Source organism: Onychostoma macrolepis, chromosome 15, assembly GCF_012432095.1.
Source record: "Onychostoma macrolepis isolate SWU-2019 chromosome 15, ASM1243209v1, whole genome shotgun sequence".
In the NCBI taxonomy this organism is placed as follows: domain Eukaryota; kingdom Metazoa; phylum Chordata; class Actinopteri; order Cypriniformes; family Cyprinidae; genus Onychostoma; species Onychostoma macrolepis.
The window spans coordinates 15,320,033-15,339,392 of NC_081169.1; the positions used below are offsets into that span (position 1 = coordinate 15,320,033).

Below are 19,360 nucleotides of genomic sequence, written 5' to 3' on the forward strand. Positions count from 1 at the left end.
CATAATGAACCGGCCGTTTGGCTGACCAGCAGAATGAGTTCAAAATCGACGAGCTGTCAGGCTGACAGATAAATGTGAGGTCTAGCTGACCCTCCATCATTTAAAATGCTGAAGTGATTGTTTCGCGGAGATGTTTCTCATTCTGCACATTATTTTCAGTCAGTTTGGTGTTCTGCGAGGTCCACGGGTCAAGCGTGTGAGTCCAGGTGAAGGAAATGGCAGTGGGTTGTTAGTACAGTGGCTCTCAGTTAGACGCAGTCGGACAGGCCTACAAAGGGCTTCTTCAGCACTGTGTCCCATCACCGACTGGCCTAGAGAACAGAGGTTTCTCACACGGCCTCTGAGCGGGAAGCAGAGCACTGTTAAACACATTCACCCCACCTCACCTTACTGCCGAGGCTACTTTTAGACTTGGAGTCATAGCTACTGCAGGCTTTTCCACTTGCCTTTGTGATAAAGAACCAGCAGGACTGATGCGGAGCCTCTTAACTGATGTGTGTAATGAATAGGGCGACATTAGCGCAGTGGGGCACATCTGTTGTCCTAGCAGGAAGTTAACTAAGCAAATAGTGATTGCACACAGCAAGAGGATGCTACTCAACATTACACAATACACAGTGCCATCAGTCAGTGCACTTAAAGCTGCACTCAATTAATAGTTGACCCTATGAGTTCTTTTATGCTGTTGCTGAGATCTAAAGAGCAAGGTTGTCAATCTAATGATGAATACAGTACAGTTAGTACTATTTTATCATGACCTGATGCATGCATAATCACTAACTAAATGAGCTCATATTATACTGACTGTTTAATATAAGAACAACAAAAAGTGTATTATTCATTGACGAGTATTGATGTTTTAGAATGGACTCTTCTGCTTATTTGAATCAGCTGAAAATGGTAAAATATGGATCAATCAGTCAGTCACTGATCTGAATGTTTACTGCTTTAGAGAAAATATTTCCAGATTTTACATTGGACATCGAGTGATAACCAAACACAGCTTGCAAAATTTTTTATTGGGATGTGCGGGTCTAGTCGACTAAACGGTCGCTGAAATCAATAGTTGATTACACGAGAGAGAAAAATTACCATAATTTTAACGTTACATTTAAAACATTTTAACAACAAGCTAAAATAAAACTTTTGAAAAATAATAAATATCAAAATATTTAAATATATAAATATTTTTAAAAGCGTGGAAACTACATTTTTACCTCAGACCTGCATGCCTTCTCTTCATGTCAGTTGTGGCGAGCTCGAAATGACCAGCGAAGAACCAGCAAGGTGTGGGATTATTTTGAAATAGGAAACGGAAAAGTTTTGTGTAAACTGTGTAATGTCAAATTGGTTTACAATAACTCTACTGGAGCGATGCGTAATCATATTCAATACAGGCACGTTAGCTTGGAGGCTAGCCAAAGCCAGCAAATGTCGACCATTTCATTCACTAAAACCCGTCGATCCCATCCGCGCCGTCTATTCCTCTAAGCAGGGGCGTCGCTAGTGGGGGGAAAAGGGTGACAGAGTGCATAGGGCCCAGAGGTTTGGGGGCCCGCGATCGCCTGGCCATCAAGGGAACCGGAACATTCCATTCAATTAGTGGGCCGATCGCTGAAACGAGAGAGAGCTCCCCGATATCAGGCGCTGTCTTTTAATTACAGCGCATGCAAAACCGTATATAGCAAATACTCCAAAAGCATGAAGCAGTGCTCCCCGATGCATCCGCCAGCAGAGCGGCATCAGTCACCCGCACAACTCTGATGAACGTGCGCCGCGCTTCTGCCATGATAAATAAGTGATAAACAGCGCAAGTTGCTTGATCCATTCAAATGTGACACAGAATTGTTATACAGTCGCGTGATATGAGAACATTAAATGTTCTGTAGTGACGCTAGCTTAAAACAGCCACAACAATGAGGTATATTGGAAAAAGCCAATAGGCTTATCATCAGCACCATAGTAATGTAACTTGAAATTATTAACACTGTACAAATAACCTGTGTTGGCAGAAATGTGTTTATTATGAATGTTACTGTTATTACATATTGTGGAATATTTTGATTTTATAGAAGGTGTTTTGTAGTTTCTTCATGTTTAGTTTTTTTTTTTTTTTTAACTACAAATTTTATAGTTTATTATTACTTATTTTAAAAACTATATAACCATGGTAATGAGGACCATGGTTTTACTTCTTGTGACCATCCTACTAATACTAGTCAGCTAAACTCTGAATTATAAGCAAGGACTTATTTCTTTTTAGATGTTTAGTTCTAATGAATTTTAATTTAAGTAAAATGTTAATTCAATAAGGGCCTGATTAATCAGTGTCTTATATAAATGAGGTGTTTATTATAAATGTTACTGTTATTACATATTGTGGAATATTTTGATTTTATAGAAGGTGTTTTGTAGTTTCTTCATGTTTAGTTTTTTTTTTTTTTTTAACTACAAATTTTATAGTTTATTATTACTTATTTTAAAAACGATATAACCATGGTAATGAGGACCATGGTTTTACTTCTTGTGACCATCCTACTAATACTAGTCAGCTAAACTCTGAATTATAAGCAAGGACTTATTTCTTTTTAGATGTTTAGTTCTAATGAATTTTAATTTAAGTAAAATGTTAATTCAATAAGGGCCTGATTAATCAGTGTCTTATATAAATGAGGTGTTTATTATTTATAAATAATAAAGTTCTTAAATGGAGATTCACCCAAAAATGGAAATTGTTATCATTTACTCAACATCATGTCATTCCAAACATGTATGAATTTCTTTCTTCTGTGGAACATAATTTGAGAAATTCAAGAAATTTCTGTCCATACAGTAGAAATCAAGGGGGACCAAAATGGTTTGGTACCAGTCTACAAAATCTTCTTTTGTGTACAACAGGTTTGGAAAGACCTGAAGGTGAAATGACCACCGAATTTATTAGCAGTAACTTTCCAGCAGTCTAGCTCAAAATCAATGCTTTTCAAGTGCTTTTCTATGTGACAAAAATGCATTAATTTTGTTGCATTTGTTGTGAATTCAGTCATATCTATCATATCATACCGTTTATGTTGAGTGTATGCTCTTCCTTATTTTCCTTATTTAACGACCGCCTAAAATAAAATGATGATAGGTGAGGCAAGCATACAGCATAATCGTGACCTATTTTTTAGCAGATTTCATTGAGGGATTTGACAGTGTGATGCAAAGATTAAGTATTTAAAGTGTAGGCTGTTATACACACACACTTTTTTTTTTTCTTTTGCCATTTTTGGGGATTTCTAGCTTTTAGACTAGTCGGATAAAAAACTTCTGTTTAAACGACAGTCAAATTAGTGGTAGCGCACATCCCTATGATTAATTATTATTAAAATACATAGATACAATATTATTATTTTTATATTGTAATGTTAATATTGTAATATAAATTTATATCGTTTTATTAATAGTAATTTTATATACTTTTAATAATTTTTCCAGAATTATATGTGTATAGATAGATAGATAGATAGATAGATTCAAATATTAATCACCTGTTTCTTTACTATAAAATGTGGTTAACTGGACAAGCCAAACATCTGTCTGTCGGTCTATCTATTTATTTAATTATTTAATTATTGCATGATTTGAGCTAAAGAAGCACAGTGCATGATTTATTAGCCTATAATAATTTATTTCTGCCTTGAAATATGTTTCACATTATTATAGCATTTATTATTGATTTGAAATATGAAAAGTAGCTTTGACAAACATGATTCAAATAGACAGGAGCTGTAGTTGCATGACTGGAAATAGCTGCCCAGGGGCGTTGCCAATATGGCCGCAGAGTGAACTAACTCGTCTTAAAGGGACCTAGGGAGTTTTGTTTATGGAGAGTTTTGTTCATATTGTTTTTGGAGATCAGGCCATGTAACACAACCTGTCCATGTTGGCATCTGACAAATTTGACTAACTTTCACCAAGTAGCAAATTAATTTGTGTTAAATATTGTTGTTTGGTGTTCTTTAATTTCAGCAACAACAAAAATAAGAGAAGCATTTTCTTATATAGTTAGTTTATGGGTTCATTATTTGCATTTAGCATTTTTTTTCAGACTGCAGCGCATGTTTGTGTCACACTCACAACCCTCCCAGATAAGAACCACTGGTGTATTATGTTATGTGCTCACTGCAGTGTGTTAATGTATTTCATTGACTTTGTATATTGATTTCTCCTGTTTGTGTTTACAGAACCAGTAGCATTCTCAGCAGAGACCACCCTCCCGACAAGAGACCCCAAAGCGAGAAGCAGCCTGGTACCCCTACACACGAGTTTGACCCTACAGGTAAATTTCATTTCATCATCCGAGAGTTTCTTTCACACTCTACTCATACAGAATGGCAGTGTTTAGCTGTACTAAAGGCTGTCCTGACTGCTCGTGTGTGCGTGTGGTGTGGACTGAAGCACACTGCTCCTCTCACACAGTCTCTTCAGACTCTAAAATGGAAACAGTTTCCTCCACACACAGCACAGATGGAAGGCTGTGCCCGTCCACTAACTGCAGTGGAACGGCTTTAAACAGCGGCATGATTCATACTTGCTGACCATAAACGATGCACATGTTCCTGGCCCCGGTTTTGGCAGTTGAAAGACATTGTCAGTGTGTTTTTCTTTCAAGTTTCGCCTCTGTTTTTCCTCTCAGCCGCTGGTGAGAGTAGAGAAGGAAAAGCAGTCCTGTGCATGGCCGTTAATGTGAGGTTTATGGTGGAGAACAATGTGATAATCATATCGATTAAAATGCAATTCACATTGTTTGGATGGGGAGATGTTTTCCTGTTTGATTGAAAGACGAGTGAGATGATGACAGAATTTCATCAGGGGTCTTTTCAAAGATTTCTGAGCTATTCTGAAGCAGCTTTCACATGTGTGTAGTATGTTTTATAGGTTTGATCTAACATGAATATCTCACTTTCACATGTTGGAGAGAATAGCATTGAATGGGGGATGTGATGCATGTTTATTTCTGATGTTCCTTTGGTTTTGGACTCACCACTTCTGATGCATGACTAAAACATCTTAACCGCGGTGTGGTGTTCAGTGTCCTCTGGGGTTGGGCGATATAACTTAAAAATATGAAATATTTTTTTAATTATTTTGACAGTATTTGATATTGTGTGTTTGTTTTGAATTGGCATATTTTTGTTTTGCAACCATTTTTGTCCACTGCTTTCAAAGTGATTAATGCAAAAAAGTAAAATACAGGAAAAATAATAGAAACAGTATTGAGTTAAAAATAATAAATAATGCAATACTATAAGACATTTGCATTTATATACACCAATGTAACATTGAATCAGAGATTCAGAGTGCTGCTGAAATGAGACCTAAAACCCAGAAACAAGTTAACATTTTTGCATATGTGGTTCCTTGGACCCGGGTTTTTTTTTTGGAAGAAGTCTTCAGGTCAAATGCCTGAAATAAGGTCTATTACAGGTTGAAGATATTTTCATATTTTATCCTGTGACATAAAATACACCAGTAATAACCTTTGTTTGTTGATTGATGTTTGTTGGTCACAACTTATTTTCTGCAACAATGGGGTCCAGGATGATGCTAACTTCTCGCTTGGCCTACAAAAAAAAGTCATCTCTCAGCACTCTGATCCATGGAAATGGATTCAACTTACAAACATCAACACAGTTTTGCTGCGGTGTTTGTATATCTCTGTCCTTGCATTTTTTTGCCCTCAAATTGCAAAACAAAATATATAGTAAAAAAACACATTGGAATCATTGCACTATTCACAATGTTGCTTAATCTTACATTTCCAGCAAGTTCATTTGAGAATACATTGATATATCGCCCAACCCTAATGTCTTCCCAATATCTCTTTAGGAGTGTCTGAGAAGTGTGGCTCTTTTGTGTAATTAATTTCAGCCCAAAGTTGTATAGCCTTGCGTAACGATGGCGACTATTGTTATAAATCGTATACATTCCGTTAAACAATTTCACTGATTACATTTTTGTGAGAAATTCAAGTAGGCAAAGGCTAATCAAGTCCCCAGTTTACTCTCTTGTGTTATGATTAACCATATTTCAAGATGAAAGCAAAAACCAACATCCTTTCATAATCGTTTTTGAGAATGTTATCTCTTGTTAAAGTACTTTTCACCTCAAACTCTGTTTATTAGTTATATCTGTATCTGTGCCAAGCATTGATTTCTGGGTTAACACCTGGGGACCTTAATACCTGAACACCTTATTAATCATTTCGGGGGAGACACTTTGTTAATATGCAAGACCTTGGGGATTTGACTGCTTATCAATAGACAATGACCCATTCCAAAACAGCCACACTGTGTGTATTTGTGCCATTGCTCATTTTTTCATTTGAGTCCTCTCTCTGTGTCCTCTGTGATATGTGTGTGTCCCGTGTTGTATCATGATGTTGTGTGGCTCAGACGTGCTGGTGCAGAAGAGTGGATTTGTAGTGGCTGACAGGAGACCTGAGTCTTGTGGTAAGATGATCGTACTGTTGCTGTGTTTCTAGTTTTGTTTTTACTCTTGTGCAGGTGATTCTTCTCCAGCACCGTGAAGTTCAAGTGTTATCAGCGTTTATTTATGTTCAGCTTCCCTGCTGAGTTGATTTTGGGCTCTGTGTGTATTATTGGAAAATAACAGATAGCATTATTCTTAATAGTTCAGAAGATAAAGACTGAGAGAGTCTGGATGCTGTGTTTAACTGTTACAGATATACTTAGAACTTACTGAAATTAAAAAAATAAAATAAAAAAGGTCGTCAGTGAGCAAAGTGAAATTTTTGCGCTACAGTTAAAAAAAATGTGATAAATTATGAAATATTACACTTTAAAAGTTTTATATTTTAATATGACTCAGTCAAAGCTGAATTATTATTACTGTTATTATTATTATTAAAGTCCATATCAATATTGAACACAGTTCAAAAATGAAAATGCTGTCATTAATTACTCACCCTCATGTCGTTCCAAATCAAAGACCTTCGTTCATTTTCGGAACACAAATTAAGATATTTTTGATGAATTTCGAGAGCTTTCTGACCCTGCGTAGACAGTAGGGCTGTTCAATATTGAAGAAAATGCGATACCTTGTTAAATAATGCGATATGATATTGCTTTAAGTGTGTAAGAATCAATTTAAATTATATTTAAAAAGATTTAAAAACTAAAAATTATATAATAATAATCTTTCTTGGAAAAGAAAGCATCACCACAACTTCTGAATGTGAGCAGCAGTTTTACCATTACATAAAAAGCAATGTCACAAATAAAAAAATAAAAAACAAGGAAACAAAGATATAAATGAAAAAAACAGTGCTTTCACTTTTAACAGCTTGTCAGTGAAGCACGGTTCTGTGATCAGTAGTAAATACTGCTAGTAGTCAGCACACAGCACAAGTAGTTGTTGTCTGCAACGTTTTCTGCACTTAATGACTCTTTTTAATGTCAAGCAAGTCATGTGAGTAACAGTCGCATGCCCAGTCTATTCTCTGCTATATGCGTTGACCTAAAACATAACTTCTCGTATTTATGAAGCATTCTCGTAGCTTCATAAAATTAAGGTTGAACCACTGATGTCAAATGGACTATTCTATTGATGTCCTTACAACCTTTCTGGACCTTGAACTTGTTAGTTGCATTGCTGTCTATGGAGGGTCAGAAAGCACTCGGATTTCATCAAAAATATCTTAATTTGGAAAGATGTGAAGGTGTGTAATAAATGACAGAATTTAGAACAAATTTCATTTTTGGGTGAACTGTCCTTTAACATTTTTGTAGAAACCATAATACTTTTTTTTTTTTTAATTAATCTTTGAATTATATAAAGAACAGTTTTTATTTTAACATTTATTTTATAACACATACATTTTATAAACTATTGCATTAACTCCAGAAAATGTTTAATTCTTGATATTTTATTTGTTATATAATTAGTTGTAATTTTGGGGGGTTAAATCTGACAGACAGCATCTGTATGGTGTCCACTTAGCAAGAAAATAAATAATTTATTAAATAATAGTCAAATTAAAATGACTTATGAAAAACATGTTTACAGTAATGTACTTGGAATCATAGCCTTGGATCACCCTGTTTCAGAAGTATACACGTAACGTAACAACGTAACACCTAAACATCACATGGGTTAGCATGTAATATAATCAATTGCCAGTTCTCTCTGTTAAATTCAGTCTTTTCAAATTCAGTGACAATTTAGATCAAGTCATTTTCACCATACATTCAAGGATATGAGAAAGATATGTGAAGCATATGTAAACTATAATATAAACTATATGTAAAGCACTGTTTACGAGGAAACTCATTACTCTGTGGGAAACAACGCTGACTGTAGCTTTGTCATGTTTAAACTGCAGTATTTCTTGAAGAGTTGAAGGTATATTACATCTGTGTGTGACTGTTTGAGCAGTTCATATTCATTTCTGTGATCTGAGAACTGAGGCTTTCAGTTTTGAAAGTAGGCCCATCTCTCACACTGCAGCATTAGATGACCGTGATAACCCACGTCTCCACTGCTCTCATCATTTCTTGTATCTTTCCGTTATTCTGGGAACGGGGCTAGATTTTAATTGGATTGCGAGATTGATGCATTCATTTCACAACTCAGCAGATTTTTTTTTATAGTGCCAAGTACTTTATGCCTGTGACTGTCTGCACTTACCCTGTCAGTTCGATCAGGTATTGGAGTCATTGTTATTGTAATTTGCTTTGATAGGCTTCTCCTGATGAATGCTTTAATAAAGACGTTGGCAATCCAGTAAAATCATTTTCATAGCACCTTCATAGCTCAATTTCTCTCTCTTGTTCTCTCCCTTCCTCCAGGGCTGGTTCAGAGATGCGTGATCATTCAGAAAGATGAGAACGGCTTTGGGCTGACCGTCAGTGGGGACAACCCTGTTTTCGTGCAGCTCGTCAAACAGGGTAAGATGCCCGTCTATCATGCTGTCTGTCTTTCTGGCTCCGCCCACATCAGCTTCTGTGGGCGTCTGTCGAGACTCTCCCCTTCCTAGGCTTGATAAGACTTGGCTGCAATTCAGAAATGGAGCTGATGTGCTCTGAGCAGGACCAAGAGGACACCTAATGCATTATAAAAGAGAAGCAGGGCTGCAAATACATTAAGTTTTAAATAAACATTATATATATATTATATGAACACATTTAATTTGACAGGAATAAAGACTAGGCTGTGGAGGGACTGAAGTACAGTGTGTTCAACCAACTGTACTGCTGACAATTGTTTAGCTTTCCAAAATCTTTTCAGTAGAGTTGTGAAAATTTGGAAGGACTCATTTTGTAAAATGGACTCAAAAAGATTTACAGTGTTTTTTTTTTGTTTTTTTTATCACAAGTACATTTAAAGATAAAAATTAAGTTGAAATTTTAAATTTTTTATGTTGTATTATATTGTTGAATGTTGAATCTGAAGCTGATTATGGCAATACATTTAAATATAACCAACATCTGAGTTTGTGAAAATTACATAGTTTGCACGTCTTTCTAAAGACTGTAAGTGTGTCCCTCACAACATTGTTTTCTACCGAATAAAATTCAATATGGCGTCTACCCTGACTAAAGTCTATAAGCTTTGACCATTTTAGGGGGCAAAAAAAAAAAAATTGTGCATGTTTTTTAAAGTCTGAACAGCAGAAATATATCTAAATATATACAGTATTTACAAAACTTTTTTTGATCTTGGTATGAAAGGTGGTCATTCAGGACATAATACACGTCATACTGTGTGGAATATTCTGTAGAAGTGCACTCATAATTGCTCCGTTTTCTCAAAGTTTTTAACTACATGACATTTGTAGTGAATAGTGATCGGGTGGACATGTTTACATGAGACGTAAATGCATGAATACCCAAAATGGAGGTTTCATCATTTGCAAAATGACAGTGAAAACCAATTTGTGTGCAGTGTAAATGGAGCACATAAACCACATAGCAATGTGCTGAAAAACCACCCAGAACCTCTTAGCAACCAGATGGCAGCACCCTGGCAACCACCCGCTGCACCACAAAATGCTTTCAGTTCATAATCGTCATAATCGTCTCCTGTCTTTTGGTAGATGGTGCTGCAATGCGTGCAGGTGTTCAGACGGGGGACAGGATCATTAAGGTGAGATGCTTACAGATGCAAGAGCTGTATTTCTCACTGCCCACTCTCTTCACCACTGCATTTCAGCATCTGTCTATTCTGCCACCTGCTGGTCACAAAATGACCTCATGTTTGAGTCTTTATAAGAGAACTCGCATGTATATGGTTTTATAGTCAGAGTATATTGCATTTCAATATTTGTCTCCTCTGCTTTAGGTGAACGGGACATTGGTGACGCAGTCAAACCATGTTGAAGTGGTGAAATTAATCAAATGTGAGTATAAATCATTTGCTTGGGTAAAGATGACGTTTCCACCGCTGACCAAAACTCATTTGTTCTTCACAGCCGGCTCATATGTGGCCCTCACAGTATTAGGCCGGCCTCCCGGGTTGCCCCAGATCCCCCTCTCTGAGGTAGACTTGGGTCTCGGGTCACCTGGGGGTTATGGGGACCCTTTTGTTACATCTCCCAACTCTTACAATGCAGCGGAACGCACTTCCTCTCCTCTGGTATCATGGGTAAGATGCCCATACCTTCCAGCAAATTGTTTTCCCCATCTGATTTTGTTTTGTTTTTCAATTTGTTTTTATTTGTTGTAAGTTCACTTCCTTATATCTCTCCTCCAATTAAATTTACGTAATCAAAATGTATTATTTGCTCCTCCTTGTCGTTTGTCAACCCAACCCTACATAGGAAGAGAGCAGTGCTCCACTCAGCCAAAGAATGGACAACAAGAGGATGGTGTCCAAAGAGCAACAGGACATACAGGTCAGAATCTAAATATCAGACTCAAAACTGCTGGTTTAAAGTGGGCACACATGCTACTTTCAATTTCACAAAGTGTGCCTGTCAGTAAAGTGTTGAGTTACAGAGCTGTATTGTTGCAGTATGACTTAAGTTGATAAGAATGAGGCCTTTCCTGTTGGGAGGTAATTTAGAGCTTTAGTATAGCTGATAAGTGAGAGGGTAGACTTAAGCTCCTCCCACTATGTTTCGACACAGTTACCACCTTCACATTTCTTGTAAACAAAGATCTGTCATTCTCATTGTCTTGGAGAGCAGCATAGAAGTAGACTTTAACAGAGCAGAGCAACAATTTGTTAGGGTTATACTCGTCTGTTACACTTTGACTGTGTGTGTACGAGATCTGATTATATAGTATATGAAAATGTCTCTTCTTTAGGGACTGAAGGAGGACTACAGCAGGACTCCTACACCCAAACCACTACGGGATATCCAGGAAGCCAAGAAGCACATTCCACATCAGCAGGGCCAGCTTAACAGGGCTACACATGTATGACATATCTGACCAGTTTAAATTATATTCATATTCAAAGCATCAGTAACACACTGTTAGGGACTGGTCAACCGATTTGGATATAGCTGGAGAGATAGATTGTTTGATTAAAAATATTTTTATATTATGTGATATTAAAGTTAGCCCAACCATCATTTTCATCATTTGATATATTGATGATGAAATGAGTACCAAATCAGCATATTAGAATGATTATTGGAGGATCCAATAATCAGAAGCGCAAATTCAGCTTCGCCATAACAGGAATAAGTTACATTTTAAAATATTTTATATAAATATAAAATGTATTTAATATATGTAAACAGAAAAGCTTACATGTTAAATAGTAATATTTCACAATATTACTTTTTTACAGTATTTTTGATCAAATAGATTCATCGTTGGTGAGCATAATAGGTGGCTTTTAAAAACATAAAAAATCTTATTTTCTTGTCTAATTAAAAATTATTTAAGAACCTTTGAATTACTAAAAATATATTTGTAAAAATTTGTGTTTTTGGGCTTCCACTTGTTTCTTTAAGCGATAATATTCTAAATTGATATATTGCTTGACCATTAATTAGAAATTATGTTTGTTTCAAAAAATCTTGAATGTGATTGAATAGCTTTGAATTATGCGCACATGTGTTGACTGTAAATCTGTGCTTTAGGAGAGTCTGTGTCTCAGGAACAGTGAAGATGGCTGTTGGGTGGATGGAGATTTCAGCCCGGAGGGTTTCTGGAGTGGAAGTTCAGTGTCATCTGTAAGTGTACACCGTGCTCTCTTTTCTTTGAGATACCTTCACCTGATCTCAGTTAAACAGTGGCACTTAGCACGAGTGTACTTGGTGGCTCTTGTTCCTTGCTTCCCTGTGGTGTAATTAATTGTGTTTATGGTGTGTGATGTGCAGGTCCAGCGGTTCTACCCGGCTTCTCCAGAGAGCCAAAGGGAATCCAACTGTTCCAGCCCGAAGAGCACCCCTAGGGACAGCCTCAACTCCTGCCCCTCCCCTGAGGTCGAGGACGGCTCCGACCTGGTGAGAACCATTGCTTTTGACAGACCTTTCCACCTGATTTCTGATGAGCATGATTGTCTCACCTCTCTGCTTCCCGCAGGATTCTCGTTTCTCATCCACCATAGGGAGCCCACCCTCCCGCCTGGCTTCAGGGATCATCGCGGCTGAAGATGATGACTTTGACACCGAGCCGGAGCAGGTATTTTTAGTTCCTTTCCCTCGGTGGTCTTGGTCACCTGCCTCTTTAACCAGATCTGATGTGTCTCAGGTGAACGGACAGTGCAGCTGCTTCCAGAGTATCGAGCTGCTCAAGAGTCGCCCTGCTCATCTTGCTGCCTTCCTGCACCATGTGATCTCTCAGTTTGACCCTGCACCTCTGGTGAGTTCCAGCAGTAATTAACAGTGCTTGCTAAGGCAAGCAAGACTATTGATCATTCTTTCTAAGCAATCAGATTTATGGTTTTCGCCTGATGGGCAATAAAACAGACAAAAGAATCTCATGGGGTTGTTTTGAAGAAGTGATTAGACTTTGGATTAAGATTTTTGCTTAAATCTGTTTTTTTCAGACCAACTTTTTAAACTGTAAGCATGTCTGCATAGATGCGGTTCACCATATGTGAGAATTTAAATAGTTTTGCCATTGATTATGCTTTTCATGAGCGGAGGATCCAAATCTCAATACAGAATAATTTTTTAATCAAATTGCAAAAACTTAAGAATAATAAAAAAAAAATAAAAAAAAAAAATAAAAAATTAATTAAATAAAATGTAGATGCCTATTTAAGCAAAGTTATAGAGTTACGGAAAAAGATACACTACTGTTCTGGATAAAGTTATGGATAAAGAAAAACTATTGTTCACAAAAACATTTATTATCAGTGTTGAAAATGTCAGTCACACTTTATATTAGGTGGCCTTAACTACTATGTACTTACATCAAAAAATAAGTACAATGTACTTATTTTGGGCATATTGTATTGCAAAACACTTTTGCTGGTATTGAGGTGGGATACAGGTAAGGTTAGGGACAGGTTTGGGTAGGTTTAAGGGTGGGTTAAGGTGTAAGGGATGGGTCAACAGTGTAATTATAAATGTAATTACAGAAATTAATTACAGATGTAATTACATATAGGTATTTGTAAAAATATAAGTACAATGTAAAAACATGTAAGTACACAATAAGTGCATTGTCTCAAATTATTAATTTAAATGTAAGTACTAGGGCTGCACGATATATCGTTTCAGCATCGATATCGCGATATGCACATCCGCGATAGTCACATCGCAGGATGTGCGATTTTTAGTATACTGACCGTTATATTTATACTGATCGTTTTCGCGACAGCTATCGCATCACGCCACCCGCGACGCACTGTCTTCACTGGACGCGGCGACCGTTGCAAATCCTTTGAACTTTGTGTCAGTACGTCATAAAAGAATGAGGATTCACTCGCAAGGATTTGCCGTGTCGCGCCGCATCCAGTGTAGACGGCATCACTGATTATAATGGGTTCTATTGTATTTTGTCAGCGCCCTTTGTAGACATGGTGAGAGTCACTCAGATATATGTGAACACTGAATTCCATTCAGTTCCGTGTCTATTTGTGCCTGAAATGACACATACGCGCGAAACTGTCAAAATGCATGTCTACAAGTATCCTTGTAAACACAGTTGCTTATGGCTTAGGTGAAGGTAAAAAATTGATAAAGAAAATGGATAGTATGCTCACAGCAGTTTAATGTTCCTAAGGCTTTCAGTGTCATGAATGTTAATCAAACAGCAAAACACAGAGAAAAATCACTTTTGTAGCTTTAACAGATTTATTAGATTTAATTTATACAGTGTTATTTTACATTTGATTATTCAACCAGTATACCTGAATACTGTTAGACTTACTGGAAAAAATATAAAGCACTGTTTATTTATTTTATATCTTTGTTCTATTATATTTATCTATGTTTGTAATTTGTTCATTTTTCTATGCTGATTTACTCATCTACAATATATTTTTTCCAAATAGAGCTTTTCAAGTCATCTGGAGGTTTTTTTGTTGTTTTTTTCATATCGCAATATATATCGCAGAAATACAAAATATCGCAATGTGAGTTTTTTCCAATATCGTGCAGCCCTAGTAAGTACATAGTAGTTAAGGCCACCTAATATAAAGTGGGACCAAAATGTCACTTATTTGAAATAGAAATCTTTTGTGACACATGTCTGTACTGTCAATTTTGATCAGTTTATTGCATCCTTGCTGGATGAAATTAATAATAAATAAAAAATCCTGACCCCAAATATTTGAAACAGTATTTATTGGTGACTATATCGGTATCATCAGTAATGTTTCATATTTAAATCAGGCAAACAGATTCACAAATCTTTCTCAAATTATTGCTATTTATCTCACTTCCCTCCACAGCTCTGCTACCTGCACGCTGACCTCTACAAACAGACCAACTCCAAAGAAACACGACGGATCTTCATGGACTTCTTGTCGTTCTTCATAGACCGGGGGGCAGTAAGTGGAGCTTTTCACACCTCATCTCTTCTTGCTCAAACCCATCATTGTCTGCTCTGCCTTGGTTTCATTTGGTCTGCGGGCAAGTTGAGGCAAAAGCCTGTATCCACCCAGATCAACTGTGCCTTTTGTCCTGAGAGGTGTGTGGAGGGTTACTCCTTTCCCAGCACCCTCAGGGTCAGGAAGCAAACACACTCTCAGACAACCTTTTACCTCCACGGTCATTGCATATTGTTGTTCTTGAACTCTGTGTGTGTGTGTGTGTGTTTGTGAGTGGGTGCGCGTCTTCCCTGCAGCAAACTTTGTTCTCTTTCTGCCAGATGGACGGGTAGTTCATTTGGAACTTGTACATATCTTTTCCCACTTCTCTGCTGTTTTGTTACCTTGTTATTGTAGTGTTTGTAGTTGTTTTTCTCAGAAAGCCCTTTTTAATTTATTATTTTCATTCAACAGAATTTGAAAGTCGCTGTGCCTGAATCCATCTCCTCTGAGCTCGGTAAGCACAGTTAATTTTAGAAGTGTCTTAATGGAAGCACAAACGTCATTCTCACCCTCGCACTGTTGTTTGTGTGTTCATTTCAACATCCAACCACATAATCATTTCTCAGCCCTCGGTGGGAAACCTGCAATTGTTCAGAAAGCACAAATCCTGTTTAACATTCATGTTGACTCTTCATGTAATTATGGATTTAGCTTCTGAAGGACTTGGTCACTCTGCCCTTGTGTCATGTTGACATTGCTTGAAAAGGCAACATGTTTAGTGACGCATACTGATGCCGTTTCTGTTCATGCAGGTTGTTTACTGGTCATATATGGGTGTGTATTTGTGAGAACTGTTTTTGTTTTGAATATATCTAGCTATAATTTGGGGGCAAATTATCCTTTGGGGACATTTGAGGATGTCCTCAATCGAAAATTGTTTTCTAAATCATGCAAAGTGTTTTCTTTTAAATAAGATTCTGGTTTGTCTAAAGCAATTATTAATACATTTTTTATAAAAACTATTTTTTTCTATTATATGCCCCCATTTAATTTATGTATGTGACTCTGACATTATCAGCATTGTCACAAAGACAGTAAAGCTTGATATCACCTAGATTTCCGGATCAGGAGGATTTGCTCAATAAACATACTAAAAAATGTGTTTTATGAAATGGAAAATATGAAAACTTAATCTTAAATTATTATAAAACTATGAAACATATGACTACTCATTTTTTGTGTGTACGTGTTGTCAGAGCGGCGGAGACCAGAGCTGATTCCAGAGGAGTTACACAGGCAATATATACAGACAATGCAGGAAACTCTCCTTCCGGATGTACAGAGAAACTTGGAGGACTTCAGGTCAGGAATATAGACATTCTCATTTCATCACTAACCTGTGCTGCCACGTTGCACTCCTTCAGATTGACAGTAACACGTACAAAACGATTGTATCCACTCTTACAGGCAGAAGCGCAGTATGGGCTTGACCCTGGCTGATGTAGAGCTGTCTCGTCTGGACTCTGAACAGCTGGCTCTAGAGAGAGAGAGATCTTGCGCTGAAAACATCCTCTCCAAGATAGATGACGTTCTGTGAGAATCACACAAAACACTTATTAAACAAAACAATATACTTTTTATTTGGCCAAACACTTATTAAACAAAACAATATACTTTTTATTTGGCCATTAATTTTTTCTTGACATTCATGACAATAGTCTAGTTTTGCAATCTTTCATAGTCTTGGAATGACAGCTATCAATAATATGTATGATTTAATCTTCAGTGGCATAAATGTTATAATTTGAATCATGAATAATCTGTATTAATATTAGTGCTGGCAAGCGATTAATCGCATCCAAAATAAGTTTTGTTTATATAATATATGTGTGTACTGTGTATATTTATTATGTAGATATAAATACACACACATTTTGTAAATATATACTTATTTACTGTGTATATATATAATTATTGTATATATTTATATGAATATAACTTATATTTTATATAAATATATTTCATATATAAACATAACATATTTTTCTTATATATATATATATATATATATATATATATATATAATATATGTGTGTGTATTTATATATACATAACAAATATACACAGTACACACATTACGTAAATAAAAACTTTTATTTTGGATGTGATTAATCGCGATTAATGGTTTGACAGCACTAATTAATATACATATGTAATTAAATATTTGTTCTGAATCTGCTTGGCTTCAGTAGCTGTTTGGCTAAGATTTAAATGATGAAAAAAGTCTTCAAATGGATAAAAATATTGTGTATTTTCACCCTTTTTAAGAGTTTAATTTGAAATGCATAAATATCAAAATACAAATTAAGTCAATAGACAGAAAAAAATATTTTGCTATTTTGCTAAATAATAATTATCTATATTGTTATCACCCTTATAGCATTTTTTATGTTTCAGAGCAATTACATTAATACATAATTGATCTATATCAATGATATTGTCAGTAGACTAAAAAGATTTGAGAAATTATTTAGCTTTTTTTTTTCAACATTTTAATGTATTTAACACTTTTCAGAAAAAATATGTAAATATCAGAATACATTTTGAATATCCTACTCCACATACTCAAGATTGTCTGCTCAGCGACTGTTCTCCATCTTACATGCGCGTCTCTTTCAGGTTGACTTCACAACCCACAGAAGAGGAGAAATGGTGAGAATTTTTCATGTTTTCCTTCAGCAAACCTCGTCCATAATGATCGACAATAAAGACATTTAAGGATGAGGGTTATTTGATCGTGCGTGAAGATGTTGTGTTAGATTTGTTTGTAAAATGCCAGCCTGGGGTACGCCAGCATATTGACACTTGACACAAATGCAAGATGCTGCAGAACAGAGCGACTTAATGAGATTTCTAATCTTCATGCATTTCCTACTCCTCATTTACCATAATGTAGGCAAGCATGTTTGAGATGCCATATGGAAACACCACAAGCCTGTATGATTTATGAATGTACAGAACATATGTGAGAAGATAGATGGTGAACTTGTGCGCGTGTGCACTTGAGTTTTGAGACATATGGCAGAAGGCACAATAAGATTGGAGTCATGTGGAACAGAAGGAGTTGGCCACATACAGCCAACAGCACTCAACAGGCACAACACATCCCTCAGAGACTCAAATCTAAATTAGGAAATGAAAGACTTCGATGCTCAACGCTGTGCTCTAGTTACTAAGCTTGGACAGGGAGTGAGAAAAGAGTTCAATTCAACCCTAATATACAGTTTTGTCTTTTCCAGCAACACCATACAGTATGTGATCTTTATGTACATGAAGCATCTCGGAGTTCGAGGGAAAGAGCAACGAAACCTGGAGTCCAAACGAGTTCGAATTAATTTTCTTCCTTCCAAACTAAGAGTACGTGTTTTCTGACATCTCAAATTTTCACAACATGACCACACAACTCTGTTCCAAAACCTGACTTGCTGTCTACATAAGCAGTTACCTTCTGAGGGAACATTCTAATGGAAATTTTTTTGACTGATTTGGAACGTTTGACATTAGTATAGTTTTATGTCAGCATATTAATCTAATAAATATAAAAATGGATAGCGCACACAAATGGATGTCTTTTTCTGGCTTTTGTTAGATAATTATAAAAATAATTGTAAAATAAAAATAAAATGATGTATTACTACTGTGCTATAAAATAAATTTAAGAAATTCAATTTTTAAATATTTTACTACATTGCACAGGAAGATTTTGTGGTCATGTTGAACGCAATGGAATCACATTGATTTGATGTAAATGCATGAACACGATCCGTGCAATCCAATTTTTAATGAACATTTTTCTCATCTTGTGTGTATTGTGCAATTTAGCATGTTATGTAAACGATACATAATTAGTGTGGCATAATTGTGTTGCCTTCATGTCCGGAGCACGATTATAATGTATGAAATACTCCCTCTGTAGGCAGTTTACTAGGTTATGGAACAAAGCAGTTGTCTTCTCAGTCTTCCCATGGCAAAGTCGTTACCCTGAGGATTGTTGTTTTATTCTTCCTGAACAGAAAAGCAAAACAGAGAAGGAAGGGGAGGAGAAACTGAAAAGGCCTCGCTTTCCCATCCGGGTGCCCCCGCGGTGGCCCAGTCGCGTCGATTCAGTACCATGTAAGTCTAATGCAAAGTTCTTCAACCTGCAGCTATTGAAGACACAGGCTTTTTTTTTCTTAAGGCTTTGAACTTTTTTGTAGATTCAAATCCAGTATTAACCAGTGGCTGGTTTGAAAAAAAAATGTACTGGACATGTATTGTTTACAGCTATAAAGCTGTCTTTGATGTTATTTGATTAAAAACAGACATATTAGTAGGCTTGGCTTGTTTTTTGTTTGTTTTTAGTAAAAATGTTAAAACT

At 36.2% G+C, this 19,360-nt stretch overlaps 1 protein-coding gene across 6 annotated transcripts in view; it reads left to right on the forward strand.

Annotated features, from left to right (window-relative positions):
* Positions 1-19,360, forward strand: part of arhgef12a (Rho guanine nucleotide exchange factor (GEF) 12a) — a 57,196-nt gene that overhangs the window by 19,677 nt on the left and 18,159 nt on the right. For 2 of the 6 annotated variants that reach the window (XM_058744413.1, XM_058744412.1), the window contains exons 3-21: positions 4,227-4,321; positions 6,438-6,494; positions 8,853-8,951; positions 10,100-10,149; positions 10,345-10,402; positions 10,475-10,647; positions 10,823-10,897; positions 11,313-11,423; positions 12,098-12,190; positions 12,338-12,463; positions 12,543-12,641; positions 12,711-12,821; positions 14,863-14,961; positions 15,415-15,457; positions 16,200-16,305; positions 16,411-16,536; positions 17,623-17,655; positions 18,243-18,360; positions 19,017-19,116. In XM_058744413.1, coding sequence (XP_058600396.1) covers positions 4,227-4,321; positions 6,438-6,494; positions 8,853-8,951; positions 10,100-10,149; positions 10,345-10,402; positions 10,475-10,647; positions 10,823-10,897; positions 11,313-11,423; positions 12,098-12,190; positions 12,338-12,463; positions 12,543-12,641; positions 12,711-12,821; positions 14,863-14,961; positions 15,415-15,457; positions 16,200-16,305; positions 16,411-16,536; positions 17,623-17,655; positions 18,243-18,360; positions 19,017-19,116 — 1,772 coding nt within the window. Of the gene's footprint in view, positions 1-4,226; positions 4,322-6,437; positions 6,495-8,852; positions 8,952-10,099; positions 10,150-10,344; positions 10,403-10,474; positions 10,648-10,822; positions 10,898-11,312; positions 11,424-12,097; positions 12,191-12,337; positions 12,464-12,542; positions 12,822-14,862; positions 14,962-15,414; positions 15,458-16,199; positions 16,306-16,410; positions 16,537-17,622; positions 17,656-18,242; positions 18,361-19,016; positions 19,117-19,360 lie in introns of all 6 variants that reach the window. The other 4 variants (XM_058744410.1, XM_058744409.1, XM_058744414.1 and 1 more) reach the window with 3 other exon arrangements.